The sequence below is a fragment of the Microcaecilia unicolor genome, chromosome 6 (assembly GCF_901765095.1).
Source record: "Microcaecilia unicolor chromosome 6, aMicUni1.1, whole genome shotgun sequence".
Classification (NCBI taxonomy): Eukaryota; Metazoa; Chordata; class Amphibia; order Gymnophiona; family Siphonopidae; genus Microcaecilia; species Microcaecilia unicolor.
Window position 1 is genome coordinate 181019059 of NC_044036.1, and position 22037 is coordinate 181041095.

General features: G+C 44.3%; 1 protein-coding gene across 1 annotated transcript in view; it reads right to left on the reverse strand.

Moving 5' to 3' along the window:
• SEMA3G (semaphorin 3G) overlaps window positions 1-22037 on the reverse strand; it is a 260655-nt gene that overhangs the window by 67911 nt on the left and 170707 nt on the right. Inside the window, exon 4 of the mRNA XM_030205931.1 lies at window positions 4730-4849. Coding sequence (XP_030061791.1) covers window positions 4730-4849 — 120 coding nt within the window. The remainder of the gene's footprint in view (window positions 1-4729; window positions 4850-22037) is intronic.

The following is a 22037-nucleotide window of genomic DNA, read 5'->3' on the forward strand; positions in this document are numbered from 1 at the left end:
CTGTCATGGACAGGATGCTGGGCTCTATGCAGTGGCGTACCAAGGGGGGGGGGCGGTGGGGGCGGTCCGCCCCGGGTGTCAGCGGGTGGGGGGTGCTCCGCGAGAGCCGACAGCTTTTTTTTTTTTTTTTTTTTTTTTTAAATTCGTGCACTGTGCAGCGATCCCCGATGCAGGCAGCGCCTCGCGTCTGCCCTGCATGAACTGAAAAGAGGAAATCGCTTTGCTGACGTCGGGCCTTCCCTCGCTTGTTGTCCCGCCCTCGAGGAAATAGGAAGTTACCTCAAAAGAGGGCGGGACAACAAGCGAGGGAAGGCCCGACGTCAGCAAAGCGATTTCCTCTTTTCAGTTCATGCAGGGCAGACGCGAGGCGCTGCCTGCATCGCTGCACGGATTAAAAAAAAAAAAAAGCAGGGTGGTGGCTTTAGGGGGGGCTCAGAGGGAAGAAGGGGATTGGGGAGGGTGGTCATAGGGGAGAAGGGGATTGGGGAGGGTGGGGGTGCTCATAGGGGAGAAGGGGATTGGGGAGGGTGCTCAGAGGGGAGAAGGGGATTGGAGAGGGTGGGGGTGCTCATACGGTAGGGGAGAAGGGGATTGGGTAGGGTGCTCATAGGGGAGAAGGGGATTGGAGAGGGTGGGGGTGCTCATAGGGGAGAAGGGGATTGGGGAGGGTGGTCATAGGGGAGAAGGGGATTGGGGAGGGTGGGGGTGCTCATAGGGGAGAAGGGGATTGGAGAGGGTGGGGGTGCTCATACGGTAGGGGAGAAGGGGATTGGGTAGGGTGCTCATAGGGGAGAAGGGGATTGGAGAGGGTGGGGGTGCTCATAGGGGAGAAGGGGATTGGGGAGGGTGCTCAGAGGGGAGAAGGGGATTGGACAGGGTGGGGTGCTCATACCGTAGGGGAGAAGGGGATTGGGTAGGGTGCTCATAGGGGAGAAGGGGATTGGAGAGGGTGGGGGTGCTCATAGGGGAGAAGGGGATTGGAGAGGGTGGTCATAGGGGAGAAGGGGATTGGGGAGGGTGGGGGTGCTCATAGGGGAGAAGGGGATTGGGGAGGGTGCTCAGAGGGGAGAAGGGGATTGGAGAGGGTGGGGGTGCTCATACCGTAGGGGAGAAGGGGATTGGGGAGGGTGCTCAGAGGGGAGAAGGGGATTGGAGAGGGTGGGGGTGCTCATACCGTAGGGGAGAAAGGGATTGGGGAGGGTGCTCAGAGGGGATTGGAGAGGGTGGGGGTGCTCATACCGTAGGGGAGAAGGGGATTGGGGAGGGTGCTCATAGGGGAGAAGGGGATTGGAGAGGGTGGGGGTGCTCATAGGGGAGAAGGGGATTGGGGAGGGTGTTTAGAGGGGAGAAGGGGATTGGGGAGCTCAGAGGGGAGAAGGGGATTGGGGAGGGTGGGGGTGGTCATAGGGGAGAAGGGGATTGGGGAGGGGAGTGCTCAGATGGGAGAAGGGGTCTGGGGTCTGACAAGGGGCCAGGAGGGAAAATGGGTCCATGCCTGGGGCAGGTGGGAGTATGGGTCTGGGGCTGAAAAGGGGGGATGCAAGGCATGTGGTGGATGAAGGGGGCTGGAACTGGGGGCTGAAAAGGAGGGTATTTGGGATAAGGGGGCTAGTACTGGAACTGGGGGCTGAAACGAGGCAGGGGCTGAAACTGGGGGCTTTAAAGGGGACAGGGAGAACTGGCTGGGGCTGAAGCTCGGGACTGATGGGAGAAAAGGGCTGGGGACTGGTGGGATAGTGGGGCTGAAAAGGGGGGCAGGTGGGAGATGTGGGCTGGGGCTGGAACTAGGGGCAGGTGGAATAAGGGGGCTGAAAAGAGGGGGCAGAGAGAGAGGGGACAGACCCTGGATGGAAGTGGGGAGCGTGAGGGAGGGCAGACCTTGGATGGATGGGAGAGGGAGGGCAGACGGATTGAAGGGGCAGAGAGAAAGGGCAGATGGTGGGTGGAAGGGGGAGAGAGAAAGAGGCAGACAGGGGTAAATGGTGGATGGAAGGGGCAGAGATAGAGGGCAGATGTGGATGGAAGGAAGAGAGAGGGCAGACAGTGGATGGAAGAGACATTAGAGAGGGCAGACACTGGATGGCAGAGAGTGAGCGAAGACATGCTGGATGGAAGGAAGACAGTGAAAAGAAGATGAGGAAAGCAGAAACCAGAGACAACAAACTGTAAATATATATTTTAATTATTTTGCTTTAGGATATAGTATTGTAGCTGTGTTAATAAATGTTTATAAGTAGAACATGTAAATAAGGTCATCTTTTTATTGGACTAATTTTAATACATTTTGACTTAACTTTCAGAGAACAAAACCCCCTTCCTCAGGTCAGGATAGGATAATGTAACAGCACTATACTGTATTGACCTGAGGAAGGAGATTTTGGTCTCTGAAAGCTAAATGTATTAGTCCAATAAAATGATATTATTTGTTTTATTTCTATTTGTTAATTTGTAAAGTGGTGATTGGTATTTGTTAGTTTTTTCAAATTTACATCTGCTGTCTTTATATTTTGCACAGTACTAGGGGACGTTTTCTGTTTCTGTGGTGTTGCATTGTATGCAGAGTCTGGCATCTTGGGAGTTCAGTTTAATTATTGTCTAAATAGAAAGTTTAAATATTACTACTTATTCTATAGTGGATTAGGGTATATCTGTGTTTGTGAAAAAGACATGGCTTTCAGTTGGCATTGACTGTGCAGGATCGACGATCTGTATTATTCTGTCTGGTTTCGTTTTACAATAGGTGAATTGATGTTCTAGTGCTCACTGTAGTGTTTAAGATGCTTTCCTTTTCCTTGTGTGACTCGTAGAAATTACTGCTTATGGTATGGTAGAATCGCTCTATAGGTCCTGATGTTTTGTATTCTCGGTATGCCTAGTACTGGATTTGGGGGGGGGGGGGGTGTTAAAAAATGACCGGCCCCGGGTGTCAACTACCCTAGGTACGCCACTGGCTCTATGGACCCTTGGTATTTTCCCAGTGTGGTATTACTTATGTACTTATGCATATTGAAAAGATAATAAAAGGATAGTGAAAACTTACTATGCAGTCACAGATTTAATATTTATTTATTTTATTGCATTTGTATCCCACATTTTCCCACCTTTTTGCGGGCTCAGTGTGGCTTACAATATGATATGAATAATGGAGATACAATTTGTTACAACTTGGTTATGGATTACATTGTGCAGAGTTATGCGAGACAATCGAAGTATCGTTAAGGAATATAACAATGGAACAAAAACATTGAAACATTGGAAGGAGACAACGGGAAGCTTAAAAGGCAATATTAAGCGCCTTAATTAAGTGCCTGGAGTGAAAGGTATTGATCTCACTATAGAATTATGCATATTCATTAGGGATAACCTGAAAACCTGACCCACTGGCAGCCCTTGAGGACTGGGAGAGAATGCAGAACAGGCCAAGCCACAGAAAGCTAACCAAAGGCTTGGTGGGCCTCGTCTTAAGACAAGTATTCATTCTCTTCTGGATTTTTCACAGAAATATTTTCCAGAGTACTGGTACAGCACAGCTGAATGCTCATTGGTAGGTCAAAGTTAATTCTGACAATACCAATAAAGGGGTGGCCAATAGCTCCTGTTGTGATGCTTAGAAGTTCCTACCAGGCCCGTATGCAAAGCTGATTGCAGCAAGCGCTTGCAAACCATGCCCATGGTTTTAAAATTCACATACTGGAGATCTTGCTGAATGCAAGGAAGTGTTTTTAAAAATGTCACGATGCTATGTCAGAGCTGGCAGAAGCATAGCACAGTGGTGAGAGTGAAGGCACAACCTCCTATTGCTAAGCAGGGGCGATCTGGTGAGGCCGGCTTTTGGTACTTTACTGACCCACCTTTAAGCTGGTCCTGCTGCAAACACACACACACCTCCTGCCACTGGCCCAGGAAGGATACTTGGTAGGAATGCACATTTGATAGCCATGCAGCAATGCCTTTTCAAAGTGAATGGGCTGTGTCGTCATTACCACATGGCAGCCGCTAGCACGGCTTGGTAAACGGGGGGAGGGGGAGTGTTATTGTGCACTAAATCGATTTAATGCACATAAAAAATTTGTGTTAAAATAAATGTATGAAACTAACTTCCAAAAGTCGTAGAACTATGAATAAAGGCCACATGAACTGAAAGCATTTGCCCTGTGCACATCCCTACTCTTTGTATACACTCACCTCTCTTTGGGCCCCTTTTACAAAGCGGTGGTACCCATATCGCTGCTTTGCTTCTCGTCATTTCAGCACTATGAGCTGGTGGTGCCACTGCCACTGTGTGCCATTTCCAGCGTGATAGAAAATTTTTTATTTTCTGCGCCGGGGCTTACCCGTTGGTAATCTCTGCCCAGTTACCGCTGCATTAGTGCAGGAGCCCTTACCGCCTGCTAAGTAGGTGGTGGAGAGGGCTCCCTCCGAAAACGGCTACTTTCCTCACAGTCATTTCCTTTTTTTGCCTTTTACCGACTGAGGTAAAAGGGGCCTAGGCGTGTGGCAAATCCACGTGCTGATGCTACTGCAGGGCCCCTTTTACCACAGCTTGGTAAAAAGGACCTTTTATGTACCATGGAGTCTCTCCACACACTCATTGACATCCTGCCTGAGGACTAGAGAAAGTGTCTTGAGGAGACTGCACACACTTGTCTCTTCCTGGTGGCCCGCTGTCTCCACAATCACATTTTTCAGTGTTCCAGAGTGACACCACACTGTGCAGACATTTACTCACCTCTCCCCGGTGTCCCACATAGATAAATGTACAGACAGGATGGAAGGCTCCAGTTCCACAGGCTAGCAGGTGTGTCCGATTGTAGGGGTGCAACAGGCGGATGTAGTTGGCACATTCTGTCTGTAAAAAAAAAAGACACAGATATGGGAGTAGTTCAGCTGGATCGAAGGATGGATGCACCAGATAAATACAGTCCAAATTCTGAGGACTAGTGAAAGTAATATGCAAGGACACCCACTTCTTCTAAGGTTTTCAAATAACTTTATAAGCAAAACATATGACGGACATGCTACATTTATGATTGATTACATGTGGAGTTGACTAAAGAGTAGATGCTGTAGGTAGGCTGGGTGCAAATCTGGTTATCCATGTGTGATTCTAACAGATTTGCACCCAGCCTGCCTACAGCATTTATTCTTCAGTCAACTCCACATGTAATGGATGCTAATTGCTAATCTGTGGTAAGATGTTGGGGTTGGGGGTGGGATTGGTAGAGCTTTGACTAACTTTGAGATGTGTGATGTTGTGTGTTTTTTGGTTATATATTCAATATATTTAATAAAGTGCTTATAGTGAAAATAAAAATCACACATGGATCAGTCAGCGTGGTGGCTTAGTGGCAAGATTCTGCTCCCCAAACTGGCCAGGCCTGGAAAGGCTGCAATAGGAATTCTTAGCCATCACTCAGGCAGGTGGGATTGTGATGGAGAGAGGAGACTCAGGTTGGTGGGAGTGTGTGTATTCATAACAGCACTATCTCTTCCTTCCACAGTCCTAAAGGCCAGGCTCTCCCTTGCATTCCTCTGACTCATTCCTTTCTAGGTCTAACAGGTTATCAATAGAAATCAAACAAAATAAAACATGGAAAAGAAAATAAGATGATACCTTTTTTATTGGACATAACTTAATACATTTCTTGATTAGCTTTCGAAGGTCGCCCTTCTTCCTCAGATCGGAAATAAGCAAATGTGCTAGCTGACAGTGTATATAAGTGAAAACATTCAAGCGTTACTATGACAGTCTGACAGGGTGGGAGGATGGGGGTGGGTTGGAGGTATGCATGGGGACATCAAAGCATTTATTTTGTTTGATTTCTATTGATAACCTTAAGAGTGGACTAACCCGGCTACCACACTCCTCTACTTAGGTCTAACAGGCAACTTCTTAGGTCCCTTGCTGATTTAGCATGTGTTGGATTTCCTTCCCTTTACAGGTAGTAGGAATCTCTCCTGGGGAATTGAATCCACATGTGTGTCTCTCTCTCTCTCTTTCAACTGTTCAGATATTTGGGGACCTCTAGGCACCCCTTCTAATCTCTTTGCCTCCAAATCCTTGTAAGCTCAGAGACCCAACCGGTTCAGTCAGTGCTAGACCTACTAGGTAAAAACAGGAACCCTTCCACATGGCTGCTTCCACACTGTATCTGTTCTCTTATTGGAACAGAGCATTTCTCTATTCCAGGTCCTGCTACCTGAATGAAGTAGACATGGTGGTTTAGCTTGTAGTCCAGCTTCATTCTGGTTTTCAGCTTTCAGGGAAAAGATACTTTCTCTCCACAACCATGAGTTTATATAGTCTCACCCCATAACTTCCCGGCCCCTCCCCTGGACTGGGCTTAGTAGAGACTCTATGGAAAATTACCAGATATAGTCTCATTTTGATTGCAGGGCACTGATTTTCCTGTAACACCAAGTATATCCACACTATGGGCTTTCACCAAGCTTAGTGACATCCAGTTCACACATTTTCACTGTGAACACCAAACATTTTGGGTAAGGCACCAGGTTAGGAACTACTGTGTTAACCAATACTAACCAATCCAACAAACCTATACTAAAAGCATGGCTAGAAGAAGAATACAGTTTTTCTCTGCTCTATGGTATTATTCATGTGAGAACACAGCTAAGAAAGCACAGGATTAGGATATAATAGAGCTGAATAAGTCCATGATCACCTGGCTTCAGAGTTTAGAATTTAACAAAAGGGCACTCTCTGTCACCCCATCCCCTTCCCCTCAGGAACACCCCTGCACTGAGCACTCATAGTAGGGTATAAGCAAAGATGGAACATATAGATAGGTAAGAGAATAAGAGGAGTTAGAAAATAAGAATTTGGGGCCACTTCCTTTAAGGGCCTTGAAGATCAGACATACAGTTTTAAATTTAGCCCTGTATTGTACTGGTAGCCAATTAAGTTTTTGCAAAAATGGTGTGATGTGGTCACGTTGCTTGCAACCTTCTATGAGTCTTGCTGCAGTCATTCTGAATCAACTGGAGCTGGTGCAGGCCCTTTGTAGTCAGACCATTATAGAGTGCATTACAATAATACAGTCTTGATGTTATCATGGCATGCACAACTGGGATAAGATTTTCCTTTTTGATGTAAGGAGAGAGGCAGGGTAGTTGTCGCAAATAGTAGAAGCAGTTCTTGAAGGTTGCTTGGATTTGGAGAATCAGAGTAAGTATTCCACGTTTCCTGACTTGTGGTCAGGGGCGTAGCCAGACAACAGATTTTGGGCGGGCCTAGGCAAGAATTGGGTGGGCACCAAGTGTTCTCCCCCACCACCCAAAAAATTATCTCAGCTGGTGGGAAAACGCTTCTTTCCACCTTGGCAGCAGGCATGCACTGAAAACTGAGCATGTGCCGGTGTCGTGTAGCGTTTTCATTACCATCATGGGAAAATCTTCAGCTGGCGGAGCTTGGGATTCTCACCAGTTACCACTAAACATGTGCTACTGTTGGGTGGGCCTGAGCCATAAATGGGTGGGCCCTGGCCCACCCAAGCCCACCTGTGGCTACGCCACTGCTTGTGATTTGAGGGGGAGTTTGTACTTCCCAAAAGAGATTTTGATGTCAGGTATGTGTCCACTCGTGTTAGGGACCCAGAGAAGCTCAGTTTTACTTAGGTTCAGGCAAAGTTTGTTGTGCTTAGCCCATTCTTGAATTGATGTTAGACAGGTAATCAGTTTACTCAGGGCTGTAGGTAAATCCGGTTCATTGGGTGTGAGTAGCTGATCCTCATCCATGTAGATTTAGAGCTGAGTGTCCATTGACCACAATCAGCTAGTGGTTTAAGGTAGATATTGAACAGCATGGGTGACAGTATTGACCCTTGTGGTACCCCACAGGTCAATGCCCATGGTTGCGATGAGGTGCTGCCAAACAGTACTAACACCGAGGCAAATCCCGTCTCACTTTCTGTGAAGATCATCTAGTAGGGATATGATATAAGGCCCATTTCTGTTTCATAACTGGGTCTGAATCCAGATTGACATGGATCTAGCCAGTTTCTCTCTTCTAGCCAATCACTGAGTTGAACACAGACTGCTTGTTCTATAAGTTTCCCTAGAAATAGGATGTTGGACACAGGCCAGTAACTTTCAAGTTTGTCACGGTCGAGGTTGTTTTCCTTTAGCAAAGATTGAACCATTCCCCTTTTTAATGCTGTTGGTAGTTGCCCATTAGAAAGAAAAAAAAGAGTTCACAATTTTAGTGGCACCTTCTATGAGGCCCATACTTGCCTGCTGCCTATCTTTGATGGGCAGGGGTTGAGGGAGCAGGTAGTTAGTTGAAGGTCTCTTAGGATTTTGTCAAGGCATTGGGTTAAAAGTGTCCCATATGTCTCTGTCAGGAGGGGGCAATTTTGTGCACTCCTGGTTAACTGATTGGAAGCTGGGTGGGACTGCCTATAAATCCTGGAGGAGACTTTTAATTTTGTTGGCAAAGTATGCAGCAAAATCACTGTTCAGTTTTGACTGGGTAGGCTGGTTCTGTTGTGGGGGCTGCAGTAGGCTGTTTACTATACTGAACAGTTGCTTGGTTGAACTGGCAGCCCGTGCAATGCATTGAGAGAAATGTTTTTTGGTTGCTGTTACGGCATGGTGATACTTTGTCATGTGCTTCCTACAGTTTAGCCAGTCTTCATCCAGGGGAGAGTTCCACCATCTCCTTTCCAGTTTCTATCCTTCGCGCTTAAAGATCCAAAGTTCTTGAGAAAACCAAGCTTAGTGTTTCCCCATACCCTTCCCCTCATGCACACCCTTGCACTGAACACTCCCTTTGACCCCTCTCCATTCCCTTCATGCACATTCCCTGCACTGAGCACTCCCTGTCAGTCTATCCCTTTTCTGTCAAACACACCCCTGACTGTGCACTCCCTGTCAGCCTATCCCCTTCCGCTCAAACACCCCTGAACTGAGCACTCTGTATCTCACCACGGGTTTGTGGGGGGGGGGGGGGGTCCATCTGTGCTTTGTCAATAGAAATACAGGAATACAGGTTGCACAGAACCCTTTGGTTGAAGGCATTGAGACTGTAGTTCTCAGTCTCCATCTGCTGGCAGGACAGTGTATACCCAACTGTCTGGACTGGTCTGGAGGGACTCAAGGAAAGAAAGTTAGAAGGTAAGCCCTAATTTCTCTTTAACATTAAATGCAGAATTTCAAAAGTAGTTAATACACCACATAAACAGAGCTGATTAGCTCTGTTGTGTTTAACACCTAACGTAGAATTTCAGATAATAAGGTGGGGGGGGGGGGGGGGGGGGGAGTACACCTCACAGTTAACACGGGTGTCATTAATATATTTTAACTGTTAATATGGCAGGTAACATGAAACAATCAACCACACCTCCAGAAGTATAGTTAACTAAATTCTGCATTCAAAGCTGCATCATTAATGTATAGAAGTGACCATTAGCCCAGAATTAGTGGCATGAGAGCTTTTCCCCAAGTGACATGAATACCCCTTGCACTTACTATAGCAGCTTTACAGCTACTACTGCAGGTTAACTTTTGCAGATAATTTGTCTAAATGCAAGTTAGTTAGTGGGGGCCTAAGTTTGTAACTGAGACAATGGAGTATCAGTTCATCCCTTCCTCCTCATTTATAACTTTAAACTTTACCCACAGTGTCAAGTTATTCCTTCCCTGCCAATTCAAGAAATTCATACAAAATTCAGGTTACAAAAGCAAGTAACTTATTAATTTATTAATGCTAATAATCTGCCCTTCCAGGAATTGAGATCAAATTAGATTAGAATACATGATTCTTAAACATGCTTTGACCCCACTGGTGAATAATGAAGACATGCTCAGCTGTGTGAGAAACTCCTTCTGTCCTGGCCTGGATACTCATGCAGCAGAGATGCCAAGGGTGGACCATCCCAAAAAGTGAGAATTGTTTCAGTGTGCCTGGAGTATTACTCTAGAAAGTTCTAAGTGTCATATTGTGCTGCAAATGAAGAAAGCAGCAAGCAATGTTATTTGTGAACCACCCCCCCCCCCCCCCCCCACACACACACACACAAAAGGGCATTGCATTTGCTTTACTCTAGTGCCTCTGAACAGATATGCACAGAGCGGAGTCAATATGAGATCATTTTCAAATGAGTTTGCCCAGGTAACTAAACAGTTGTCTGCTTAAATTTTTTAAACTGAAAAGTGCCCTCCACTCCGTCACATTCAGAGAAATGCACAGCACAGGATTCTTTATATTGTACATTTCAGGATCGTGTGACATTAGTGACTGATGGAGCTATGTGATTCCAACCCATTCTATTATCTCAAATCAGGAAATGAGGTCGCCATATTGCTTTATGCTGCAACTTCCTGTATTGTCTCTAGAGACCAAGTGCTAGTCCATTTCAGTCACTTCATAACTGATGATTTACCAAAAGTAGCCCAGTAGCTATTCTGAGCATCTCTCATAAACAGACACTTCCACGTACACTCAGGCCCGGATTTCCCACTAAACTGAGTAGGTGAACCGGGCTGAAAGAGGCTTCTCTTCCTCTATCCGGTAGATAGTATCTTCTCACATGTACTGCTCAGCTCAAGCGGCTATATCCTATTGGATCTACTCCCATAAAGCAATGGAGGTTCAAGGACTGGAGGCATTTGCAACACTATAAAACTGAATTGCCACTGGCTCACCACTGCATCTGTAACAACACAAATCTGATGGAACTGTGCTGCTCAGATGGAGCAGTGCGTGTGAAAAAGTGCTGTCAGGCCAGAGGAGGCACCTTTTCAGACCGAGAGTCCAAAGGGCTGCTTTTGCATCCTTAAGCCGCCAAATGATTTCTTGGCTTTTTCCACCCATTCCTGTACCTCAAAGTGCTTTAGAGGTAAATCTGGTTCTTCTTACACTTCACCCATTGCCTTCCAAATACATGTATTTAGTTTTTCAGTATGGGCAAGGATGACCCAGGAGATCATACACAACAGAAAGAAAGTGGGGTGGTTGGAAGATGTGCTTGTATATGCACCATTTGGAGGCATTCCTCGGGGCATAGTTTGGGGAGAGCTGAGATGGAGCTGTGAAGTACATGCAAATTTTGTAAGACTGTATCGCCTCCCACCCCACATACTGGGGGCAATATGGCAGAGTTCTCAGAAAAACTGGGGACTATCCCCCCAATATTCCATCTTGAGTAGAGAGATGTGGTAGCCGTGTTAGTCCACTTTTAAAGGTAATCAATAGAAATAGAATAAAATAAAACAGAGAAAAGAAAATAAGATGATACCTTATTTCTGATCTGACGAAGAGCTACCTTCAAAAGCTAATCAAAAAATGTATTAAGTTAGTCCAATAAAAAAGGTATCCTCTTATTTTCTTTTCTCTGTTTTATTTTATTCTATTTCTATTGATTACCCCCAATATTCAAAACTATTTAACAGGCCAGAAACAGCTCCTGACCAGCTAAATAGCGTTTAACCAGTTATCTCTCGCTGAATAAAGGCGCGGACATTCAGCACCAAACTGGCTGTGTTGAGTGGTCAAAACAGGCCGTTTAAACAGCAGGCCTATCTTTGAGCACTAAAAGGTTAACTGGTTAGCACGGAATATCGACATAGCCGGTTAACCTTTTAGCAGACAAAATAAACCCGGATATTTAATGTTAGTCACCAGAAATGACTTGACATTGAATACCTGGTTTAACGCCAGCGGCAGAGAGAAAAATCGTTGCCCGCCACAGACTGAATATCGGACCCTATGTGTATTTTATAAACTATGCAAGTTTATATTTTATAAAGGCCTGATATTCAAAGTGAGCTATGCATTTGTTGGCAGCTGGCACATGCAAAACTCGCTGATATGTGAATTTTCAGCCCTTATACAAATAAATTTGGGCCATTCCACTCACCCAACAGACTGATTTTATCCATACAAGGAGCCAGCATTGAAGAGAGGCATAGCTAGTACTGGCATTTATATGTTTATCTGCGATATTCAGCTGCCAAAAAGATAAGTTGTGAGTTTAAAATGTAGCAGGCCTAACTTTAATGGATAGGCCTGGCCCAGCTGCTGGTCAGATGAAAATTCAGCAGCACTAATTAAATGGATAATACTGTTGAATATATGAATACAATTAAGTGCCTGACATTATGTTTAATCTTAAACACTGGGCAGGCTTGCTGAACATCAGGTCCTAAAAGTGTATAAGTACCTATGCTGCCATTATAAAATATCAGACAAAAAAGGGGAAGCAAAATTCTTCCGTAAAGCAACACAAAAACAAAAAAAAAAAGGAATGGAAGGATCCAAACCCACAAGCCAGGATGTTAAAAAATGGCACAATTTAGTAACAAAAACAGTCTTCTGGGAACAATATCCAATGTGACTATACATAAAAAGTAATGTATTACTTTTCGAGATGGTTTGCACCATAAATGCTATAGATTCTGTTTACGTCAATAGTTCTAACTTCATAACTTTCAGCTTTCTAGTGACATTTCCACAGTATTGAATGGTAGAATACACGTGTTTAGAGTACACATTAGGATCCCTGATGAAGGCAATTTCTTGTCGAAACATTTTGGGTTTTCTCCATCTCAAAGTACCTTCTGTACACTACTTTCTATGTATATTTGCATTGGATATTGTTCCTAGAAGCCATTTTTTAACATCCTGGGCTTTGATCCTTCCGTTCCATTTTGTTTGTTTGTTTGTGTTGTTTTACGGGAGAACTTTGCTTCCCCTTTTTTGTTTGATGTTTTATAACATTTCCATGCTACGAATCCCAGGGCAAGCAGTGGTTTTCTCCATGTCTATCTCAATAGCAGATTATGGACTTTTCCTCCAGGAACTTGTCCAAACCTTTTTTAAACCTAGATATGCTAACTGCTGTTACCACATCCTCCGGCAAAGAGTTCCAGAGCTTAACTATTTGTTGAGTGAAAAAATATTTCCTCCTATTTGTTTTAAAAGTATTTCCATGTAACTTCCTTGAGTGTCCCCTAGTCTTTGTACTTTTTGAAAGAGTGGAAAATTTATTCGCTTTTACCTGTTCTACACAACTCAGGATTTTGTAGACCTCAATCATATCCCACCTCAGCCATCTCTTTTCCAAGCTGAAGAGTCCTAACCTCTTTAGCCTTTCCTCATATGAGAGGACTTCCATCCCCTTTATCATTTTGGTTACGCTTCTTTGAAACTTTTCTAATTCCGCTATCTCTTTTTTGAGATATGGCAACCAGAATTGAACGCAGTACTCAAGTTTAGAAGGATCAGATCCAAAGAAGCTTAGCGGAGATTAGGTAGGAAAGCCAGTGCTCGGCAGACTTCAACAGTCTGTGCCCTGATCAAGGCTGAATAGATTTGGATGAGCTGGAGTGGAACTTTTCAGGGGCTCTGACAACAGCTTCAGAAATTTTAGAACAAGGCCAGTGCCATGCAGACTTCTACAGTCTATGCTCTAAAAATGGCTGACCGACGTCAGACTCACCGGTCTATAATTTTCCGGATCTCCTCTGGAACCTTTTTTGTAACGCTGATTTTTAAAAAAGGTTCCAGAGGAGATCTGGGAAATTATAGAACAGTGAGTCTGATGTTGGTGTCGGGCAAAATGGTAGAGACTATTATTAAGAACAAAATTACAGAGCATATTCAAAAGCATGGATTAATGAGACAAAGTCAACATGGATTTAGTGAAGGGAAAGCTTGCCTCACCAATCTACTACATTTCTTTGAAGGGGTGAACAAACATGTGGATAAAGGGAAGCTGGTTGATATTGTGTATCTGGATTTTCAGAAGGCGTTTGACAAAGTACCTCATGAAAGACTCCAGAGGAAATTGGAGAGTCATGAGATAGGAGGTAGTGTTCTATTGTGGATTAAAAACTGGTTAAAAGATAGAAAACAGAGTAGGGTTAAATAGTCAGTATTCTCAATGGAGAAGGGTAGTTAGTGGGGTTCCCCAGGGCTCTGTGCTGGGACCGCTGCTTTTTAACATATTTATAAATGACCTAGAGATGGGAGTAACTAGTGAGGTAATTAAATTTGCTGATGACACAAAGTTATTCAAAGTCGTTAAATCACGGGAGGATTGTGAAAAATTACAAGCGGACCTTACGAGACTGGGAGACTGGGCATCTAAATGGCAGATGACGTTTAATGTGTCACGTTTTCAAAACAGGAACTAGGATTGTGAGCCCTTGGGCCACTGCCGAGGAGCGGCAGTGGCAGGCAAAACCACCCCACATCGGAGACTAGGCAGAACAGGCCTGGACCCCGGACTGGAGTTGCAGCAGAGGCAAACAAGCAGGACTAGAGCAGAGCAGGTACCCTTAAACTTCACCTGCACTTGGCCACTTTTCACCCGGAGTTGAGCTCCTGGCTGCAGGTGGCCGGCAGGACTTACTGGGCAAGGCAGGACTGGACAACAGCTAGGCAGAACAGGGACTGAGGGTCAGAGGGAAAAGGACTAAACATGGGCAGCAAGGCAGGAAACTGGGCCGGGACTCACAGACAAGACAACCCAGCTAGGGGACAGAAACTGGAAGCTGCAAGCAGCCACAAAAGACAGACAACACAGAAACCTAAGCACTACACACAGAACTACAAACAAGGAGCAAGGCTAAGAAACAAGCAAACCCTAAATTAAATATAGACTAACTAGAAACAGGCAAGAACTACAGGCAAGCAACTAGAACAAGGAAACAAACTCAGGCTGAAGTGCAGCAAGCACCAACATACCAGGGCCTTAGAAGATGCAAAGGCAAAGGCAGAGAGATTCCAAATGGCTAATGAGCCCAGCAGCAACTGAGGCTCAGATGCAGCAATCACCAGGCCACTACGGGAGCTGAGCAGGTTCAAACAAGACAGACAAATCCGGCAGCCTGGAAGATCCGGACTGGACTCAGCTAAAGTCTGGAACGGGTGATAGTCCATAGCAACCACCGGTTCTGGCCACCAGAGGGCGAGTTGAGCACAGACGTAACATAATGTGAGCAAGTGCAAAGTGATGCATGTGGGAAAGAGGAACCGGAATTATAGCTATGTCATGAAAGGTTCCACGTTAGGAGTCACAGACCAAGAAAGGGATCTAGGTGTCGTCGTTGATGATACGTTGAAACCTTCTGCCCAGTGTGCTGCTGCGGCTAAGGTGCAGAGAAGGGCGACGAAAATGATAAAGGGGATGGGATGACTTTCCTATGAGGAAAGGCTAAAGAGGCTAGGGCTCTTCAGCTTGGAGAAAAGGCGGCTGAGGGGAGATATGATAGAGGTCTATAAAATAATGAGTGGAGTTGAACTGGTAGATGTGAAGCATCTGTTCACGCTTTCCAAAAATACTAGGACTAGGGGGCATGAGATGAAGCTACAATGTAGTAAATTTAAAACAAATCAGAGAAAAGTTTCTTCACTCAACATGTAATTAAACTCTGGAATTCGTTGCCAGAGAATGTGGTAAAGGCGGTTAGCTTAGCGGAGTTTAAAGGTTTGGACGGCTTCCTAAAGGAAAAGTCCATAGACCGTTATTAAATGGACTTGGGGGAAATCCACTATTTCTGGGATAAGCAGTATAAAATGTTTTGTACATTTTTGGGATCTTTCCGGTTATTTGTGACCTGGATTGGCCACTGTTGGAAACAGGATGCTGGGCTCTATGGACCTTTGGTCTTTCCCAGTATGGCAATACTTATGTACTTATGGCAAAGATAAATCAGAATTGGTAATTGGACAGAAAACAGAGGGTATTACATGATGACAGCAGATAAAGACCAGTATGGTCCATCCAGTCTGCCCAACAATATAAATTCATTACATATGGTATGATCTATCACTTCATACCATATGTAATGAATTTATCTTGTTGGGCAGACTGGATGGACCATACTGGTCTTTATCTGCTGTCATCATGTAATACCCTCTGTTTTCTGTCCAAATACCAATTCTTAATCCACAAAAGGACATTGCCTCCTATCCCATGACTTTTTAATTTTCTCAGGAGTCTCTCATGAGGAACTTTGTCAAATGCTTTCTGAAAATCTAGATATACTACATCAACCGGCTCAACTTTATCCACATGTGTATTCAAGCCTTCAAAGAAATGAAGCAAATTGGTGAGGCAAGACTTCCCTTGGCTGAACTCATGCTGACTGTCCCATTAAACCATGTTTGTCTACGTGTTCCATAATTTTATTGTTTATAATAGTTTCTACTATTTTGCCTGGCACTGAAGTCTAAAACTATTGTAAGGTGAAAGGATCTCATTAATAGCAGCTTATAGTCTGTATGCATAAAACACACACATTGCAGAACTATTTTTGAAAGTCTAGGTTGGCACATGCACTTTGGAAAGGGTGATGGAAGCATGGAATGCCTTTGTGTAGCAGATGATGGTGACTAAAACAGCAATGGCAATTAAGACAGTATGGTATAAGCAGAGAAAACCCTTACTTTCTAAAAGCAGAGAGAGCAGAAGGCATAACCTAATGACGTAGCACTACATGTTTACACATTCATAACACCATACTCGACTGATTCAAGAGGGACTAGACCATTTGCTATGGTACTCCCCCACAGAAGTGGCAACAGTGGTAGGATCCAGAGGGATGATCAGTGTATCCACAATGGAAGTTTGGAACTGAGTCAGTTTTATTCTTGGGAGTGCTTGAGGAGGAGAGGGAAAGAACAAGAAGCATATCTTGTTTGTCTCCCTTGTGAGGTGGTTTGGGAGAGGCTGCAGCTTGAAGGCCTGGTTCCAATTCTCACCAATGAATGGGACAAAGGAATTAGACAAGAAAAGAGCCTGTGTTTAGTTCTGAGTCCCTGTTGCACTGCAAATAGCTGAGTGCTTCTGACTTTTGCACTGGTCTTTCTCATCCTGTCTTGTTCCGTTTCCTCATTACATTGGTTTCTGACATATTAATCTTTCCCTTTTATATCTTTCCTCCCTTACTTTCTTTTCTGCCTCTATCCACTTAAATATCATCCTTACCCTCAAGTCCTCATTCTTTTTACTTTTCACCTACCTATCAACTTCTCATCTCCTGTCACTCCCTTGCTCTCCCATTTCCTATTCCACTCCTTCCCCAGTCTCCTATACCCTTCTGTCTTTTATCCATCACCACATTTCTTCCCTCTGTAGTCACTATTCTTCTCTCACTCATCTCCTTGAAAATCCCCCATGGCTTCTGCCACATGGTTCCACCATTTCCAGCATCTTGCCTTCCTCTCCCTCCCTCCACCATTGTAGCCCAGCATCTCTTCCCTCGCTCTATTCTTTTCTACTTCCCACATCCTTGTAGACTGACATCTCCCTTTCCCTTCTCCTCCACTCCCCATTTCTCCCCTTCCCCCCAATCCTGTGCAGTATCTTTCTCTCTACTCTCCACCCCTGCCCGTGGTCCAGCATCTCTTCCTCTCTCTCAAACCTTCTCTGATCTACCTTAAAAGTTGAATTTACTTCTACAGGTCACCAGAAGTGGCAGTGATTCACACCCACTGCTTGAATCCCACCCTGGAGCCTTCCCTCTGATGCATCTCACTCCACTGGAAACAGGAAGGTGCATCAGAGGGAAGCCTGTGGGGTTGGCCCTAAGAAGCAGGTGTGAATCACTACCACTGCCAGTTAACTTCTAAGTTTTAAGAAGGGGAGAGATGCTGGACCGCAGAGGGCATATTCCTGAATGTGTGTGAAGAGGGGTGCTTGGCATGTGAGTGTGTGAGGACAGCCAAATGCATGTTTCACATGCCTAATGCATGTGACTTTGCATCTCTGATACCATGTTTATACCATTCTGTTACACCATCCCCTGCTGGGTTGGCTCCAATAGTTCTGCCTGCTTTTATATAAACCAGAGATCCCTAGGGCAGGGATGCAGGAGTTCAGACATGGATTCTAACTCCATTGTATGCAAATCTATTTTATGCATATTCATTAGGGATATCCTGAAAACCTGGCCTGCTTGTGGCACTTGTGGCCTGAACTCCTGTCTACCTGCAGAGCTGCCAAATTACCCAGTTCCAAGAGGGAGAGCAGTCCTGGCTTTCTGTTAAGCCTGTCATGATGCATTATGGGACCTACAGCATGCATTTCAGTGGATAGAATCAGGGACTATACATTTCACACTGCTTTGTGATTAAAGTTCAAAATCAGGATTAGACACAAAGATTACACAGCCCAGCGCCCCAAATCTTGTCCCTCCCCCTTTCTTACTGACCCCCAGATCTCACTCTCCTCCCAGATTACTGATAACCTCATTGCACTGCCCCATGCCCCACACAATTCACTCATATTTTATGCCACTCTGTGTTTGTTGCCTGCTTCTAAGAGCAGAAGTGTGCGCTTAGGGCTCAGTTTTTAGACTTAGTATATGTGTCCAGTGTGAAGCCTCTCAGGAGTTTGTTAACATCTTGTGTAAAATGCATGTGAAAGTCAGAGGTTTTACTCACCTTTCTGCCTGACTGCTGAAATAAGAAATAAACTTGGGTGCATAAGCTATAAGCCAAAGGAAGAGAGAAAAGTACCAACCAGGAGTTGAACTACAGGACAAGGTATAGTGGAGGAAAGATTCCCATATGGAGAGAGTCTGTATGGGTGAGAATCCCAGAGAGAAGAGCTCTGTGAATTTTCTGTTACGGGTTTGTCCAGTATCCAGGAATCCCCTGACCTCAAAAAGATTGGTAATTATTGGAAGGGATATAAGATGTATGACTATACAGTGCTTATTTAATGCTGTACAACCTCAGGGGAAAAAAAAGACTACTTCAAAGCAGTATTTGTTTTCCTTGAGTCATCAGTAAAATGTTGGAGCACCCATATCAGTTTCTGAGCTCTCATTTGTTCCTAACCACTCATCCAAAATGCCCTACTATCCCACTGACCATCATTGTCACTGTGAGGTAGATTTAGCCCTGATCTTACCCCCCTGGAGGCATGGAGGTAAAGTTCTGTTTCAGTTCTATGAATGTAACAGGACATAACCAGGTCACTTGGTTGTATTTGGCATATTCCAATGAGGAGATCTATTTCTTCTTGCTCATTCCCAGTAGAAAAAGTAGTGATCCCTAAGTCTAACCATATGGACTTGAGGAAAGTTGCTGCTTATCCCTGGGCGGTAAGCATCATGCAATCTTGCAGCGTTCTGGGATCCTGCCTATACATGTCACCTGGATTACCTACTGTTGGAAACAGGATACTGGTCTTGATGGACCTTTGGTCTGACTCAGTATATCAGTTCTATTGTTCCTGCTGCTAATGTAGAAACAGCAGAACCCTTTTTTTGGTTGGAGAGGTCAAACAAACCAATCTCCAGCCCCCAAGCTCTCTAGTTGCTGATGCTGATGCTCTATTGGACAAAATATTGATAGGGCCATGGTGCCAGCGGCCCACTCTATTCCACTGCCTATCTGCTAATGCAGCTGTTCTTCAGCAACTTGCCCACATCTTTTTTAAATCATCTATACCACTAGCCTTGAGCACATCCTTTGGCAGTAAATTGAGTATTGGTCAAAAAATATTTTCTTAAATTTGTATTAAATATGCTACTAATAACTAAACCTATTAATCTATCCATCTCTCAGGGGCCCCTTTTACTAAGCTGTGTAAGCGTCTACACACACCCAACTCGTGCCAAAATGGAGTTTCCGCCCGGCTACCACGTGGCTCTTGAGGTAATTTAATTTTTGGCGCGGATCTGATATGTGCGGCCGAAAAATCATTTTTTTTTGGACGCGCATATCGGACCTGCGCCAAGTGGCATTTATGCGCGTAGGTCATTACCACCCGGTTACTGTGTGAGATTTTACCGCTAGGTCAATGGCTGGCGGTAAGGTCGCAGACCCAAAATTGAGGCACGGCAATTTTGATTTTGCTGCACGTCCATTTTCGGCAAACTTTTTTAAAAAAAGGCCTTTTTCATAGGTGCGCTGAAAAATGGATTGGCGCATGCCCAAAACCCGCACCTACACTACCGCAAGCCATTTTTCAGCGCACTTTAGTAAAAGGACCCCTCAGTCTCCTCTCTCCATCCAATATCAATGGAATGGGCATCATAGACCACTTACACCCCTTGCACCCAGAAAGCCCAAAGGTTTCATTTTTGCACTGCAACCTTTATCATCAGAGCTACACTTGGCAAAGAAAGCTAAGTATGGAGTCCAGATTAGACCAGTTTAACTGTATCATATTCACAGGTCTAACTAACTGCAAACAGAATAAAAACACAGATTTTTGATTGCATAATAAAAGCAAAGAAAACAGCTGTGCTCCAGAAGGGGCTCCCTGCTCCTTCTCTTACTCCAAAGAAATTGACCTACTAAAGCGGCTGAGAGGTCTGTCACCCTGCTTTGCTTCTAATTGCTTTTTGCAGTTTATTTTTATTTTGTGGAAGTCACTTCAAAAAATCTCTAGAATAACAACCCAGTTGGGAAACGAAAGAGCTGCACAGAGCTGGGAGCTTTTGGCCATAGATTGCAAAGCAAACATTTGTAGGTCTAACTGACTGACACAGACTCCTGGGAGTAATTAGTCCTGCAGGGGCTGCCACAGAAGAGAAGGCAGTGTGAGAGGTTTCTTTCCACAGTCCTATGATTATTTTAAATTGAGAGTTTTTTCTTTTTGACCAAATAGGTATTTGTGCTGGAAATCATTACTAGGGGAAAAAAAAAAAAGGAATGTGGGACAGGACACATTCTGCACCCACTTGGCACAAAGTGCTGACGTGAGTCATATGAAAAGGAAATGACGGACTTTATTTGAAAAAAGTCTGATAAAAACATGCTAGAGATAGAGAATATCTGTTCTGTCAAGTGGCCCAGTTTTTGAACAAAGAGTTTTGACCATTCCCATGATGCACATGGTCATGTTGCTCGACCACCCACATGAAATAGCAGTTTTACACGGTCACTTTTGGAGCAGATCTTTACATTACTTTCTCTTGAAAAATTAGTGCAAAGTCGTGTGCTAAATATGTTCATGTGCCTTACAGTACTCAAACATAATATTTTAGCAATGAGTGGGGCAGGAAATAGAAACAGTAAATAGTCTAGTTCAGTGATTCCCAAACCTGGTCCTGGAAGGCACCCCAGCCAGTCAGGTTTTCAGGATACCCACAATGAATATTTATGAGAGAGATTTGCATGCACTGCCTTCATTGTATATAGATCTATTTCACGCCTATTCATTGAGGGTATCCTGGAAACCTGACTGGTCGGATGTGTCCTGAGGACTGAGCTGGGAACGCCTGAGTTAGTCCAATAAAAAGGCATCTCTGACAAGCATTCAAGAGTTATTTTCTCTTTATCCCAGCTGTATGTGGGATCTTCCATCTTGTGCAAAGAACTGTGATTGCTGGGTTAGTCCACTTGGATAGGTGGGAGTAAGGGACAACAACCAAGCTGTAAGTGAGACTGTTTTATTAGACTAACCTAATGTATCTTTGATGAGCTTTTGAGAGTTATTCCTATTTCAAGATAATATGGAAATCACAATTCTCTGCTCCAGTTAATTTCCTAATTTAACCAGGCAAAATCTTTGAACATCAACCCCAGAATTCATACAGTATACACATTTGCAGGAAAAGGGTAGCATTAAACAGACAGAACTCGGTCTAATTACTCCTCACTTTGACTATTGCAATGGCCTGTTATTAGGTCTTCTTCAACAGATGATTAAGGCATTATAAATAGCTCTGAACGCAGTTGCTAGGATTATTAATGGAAAAAGCAGATTTGAGCACATTTTGCTTGTTTTGTTTCAGCTTCATTGGCTCCCCAATAGAGGATTAAATACAAGATACTATTGCTTTGTAAAAGGGCCCCAGAATGACTTGTTGGATGTGCCATAATTCCATACTATTAGGCTAGATGTGCACAGATCCATCATATTCTACACTGTAGGCCCAAAGTTATGGAACAGTTTGCCACTACAATTATGTGAACTAAAAAGTATGTGCACTTTTAAGACATCAGTAAAGCTCTTTTTATCTGAACAAGAATTTAAAGGCCTGATGGAATGATGTTTTTTTTTGTCATATCACTTGCAATGATTTGTCTGTTTTGTTTGTTATTAAATAGTATA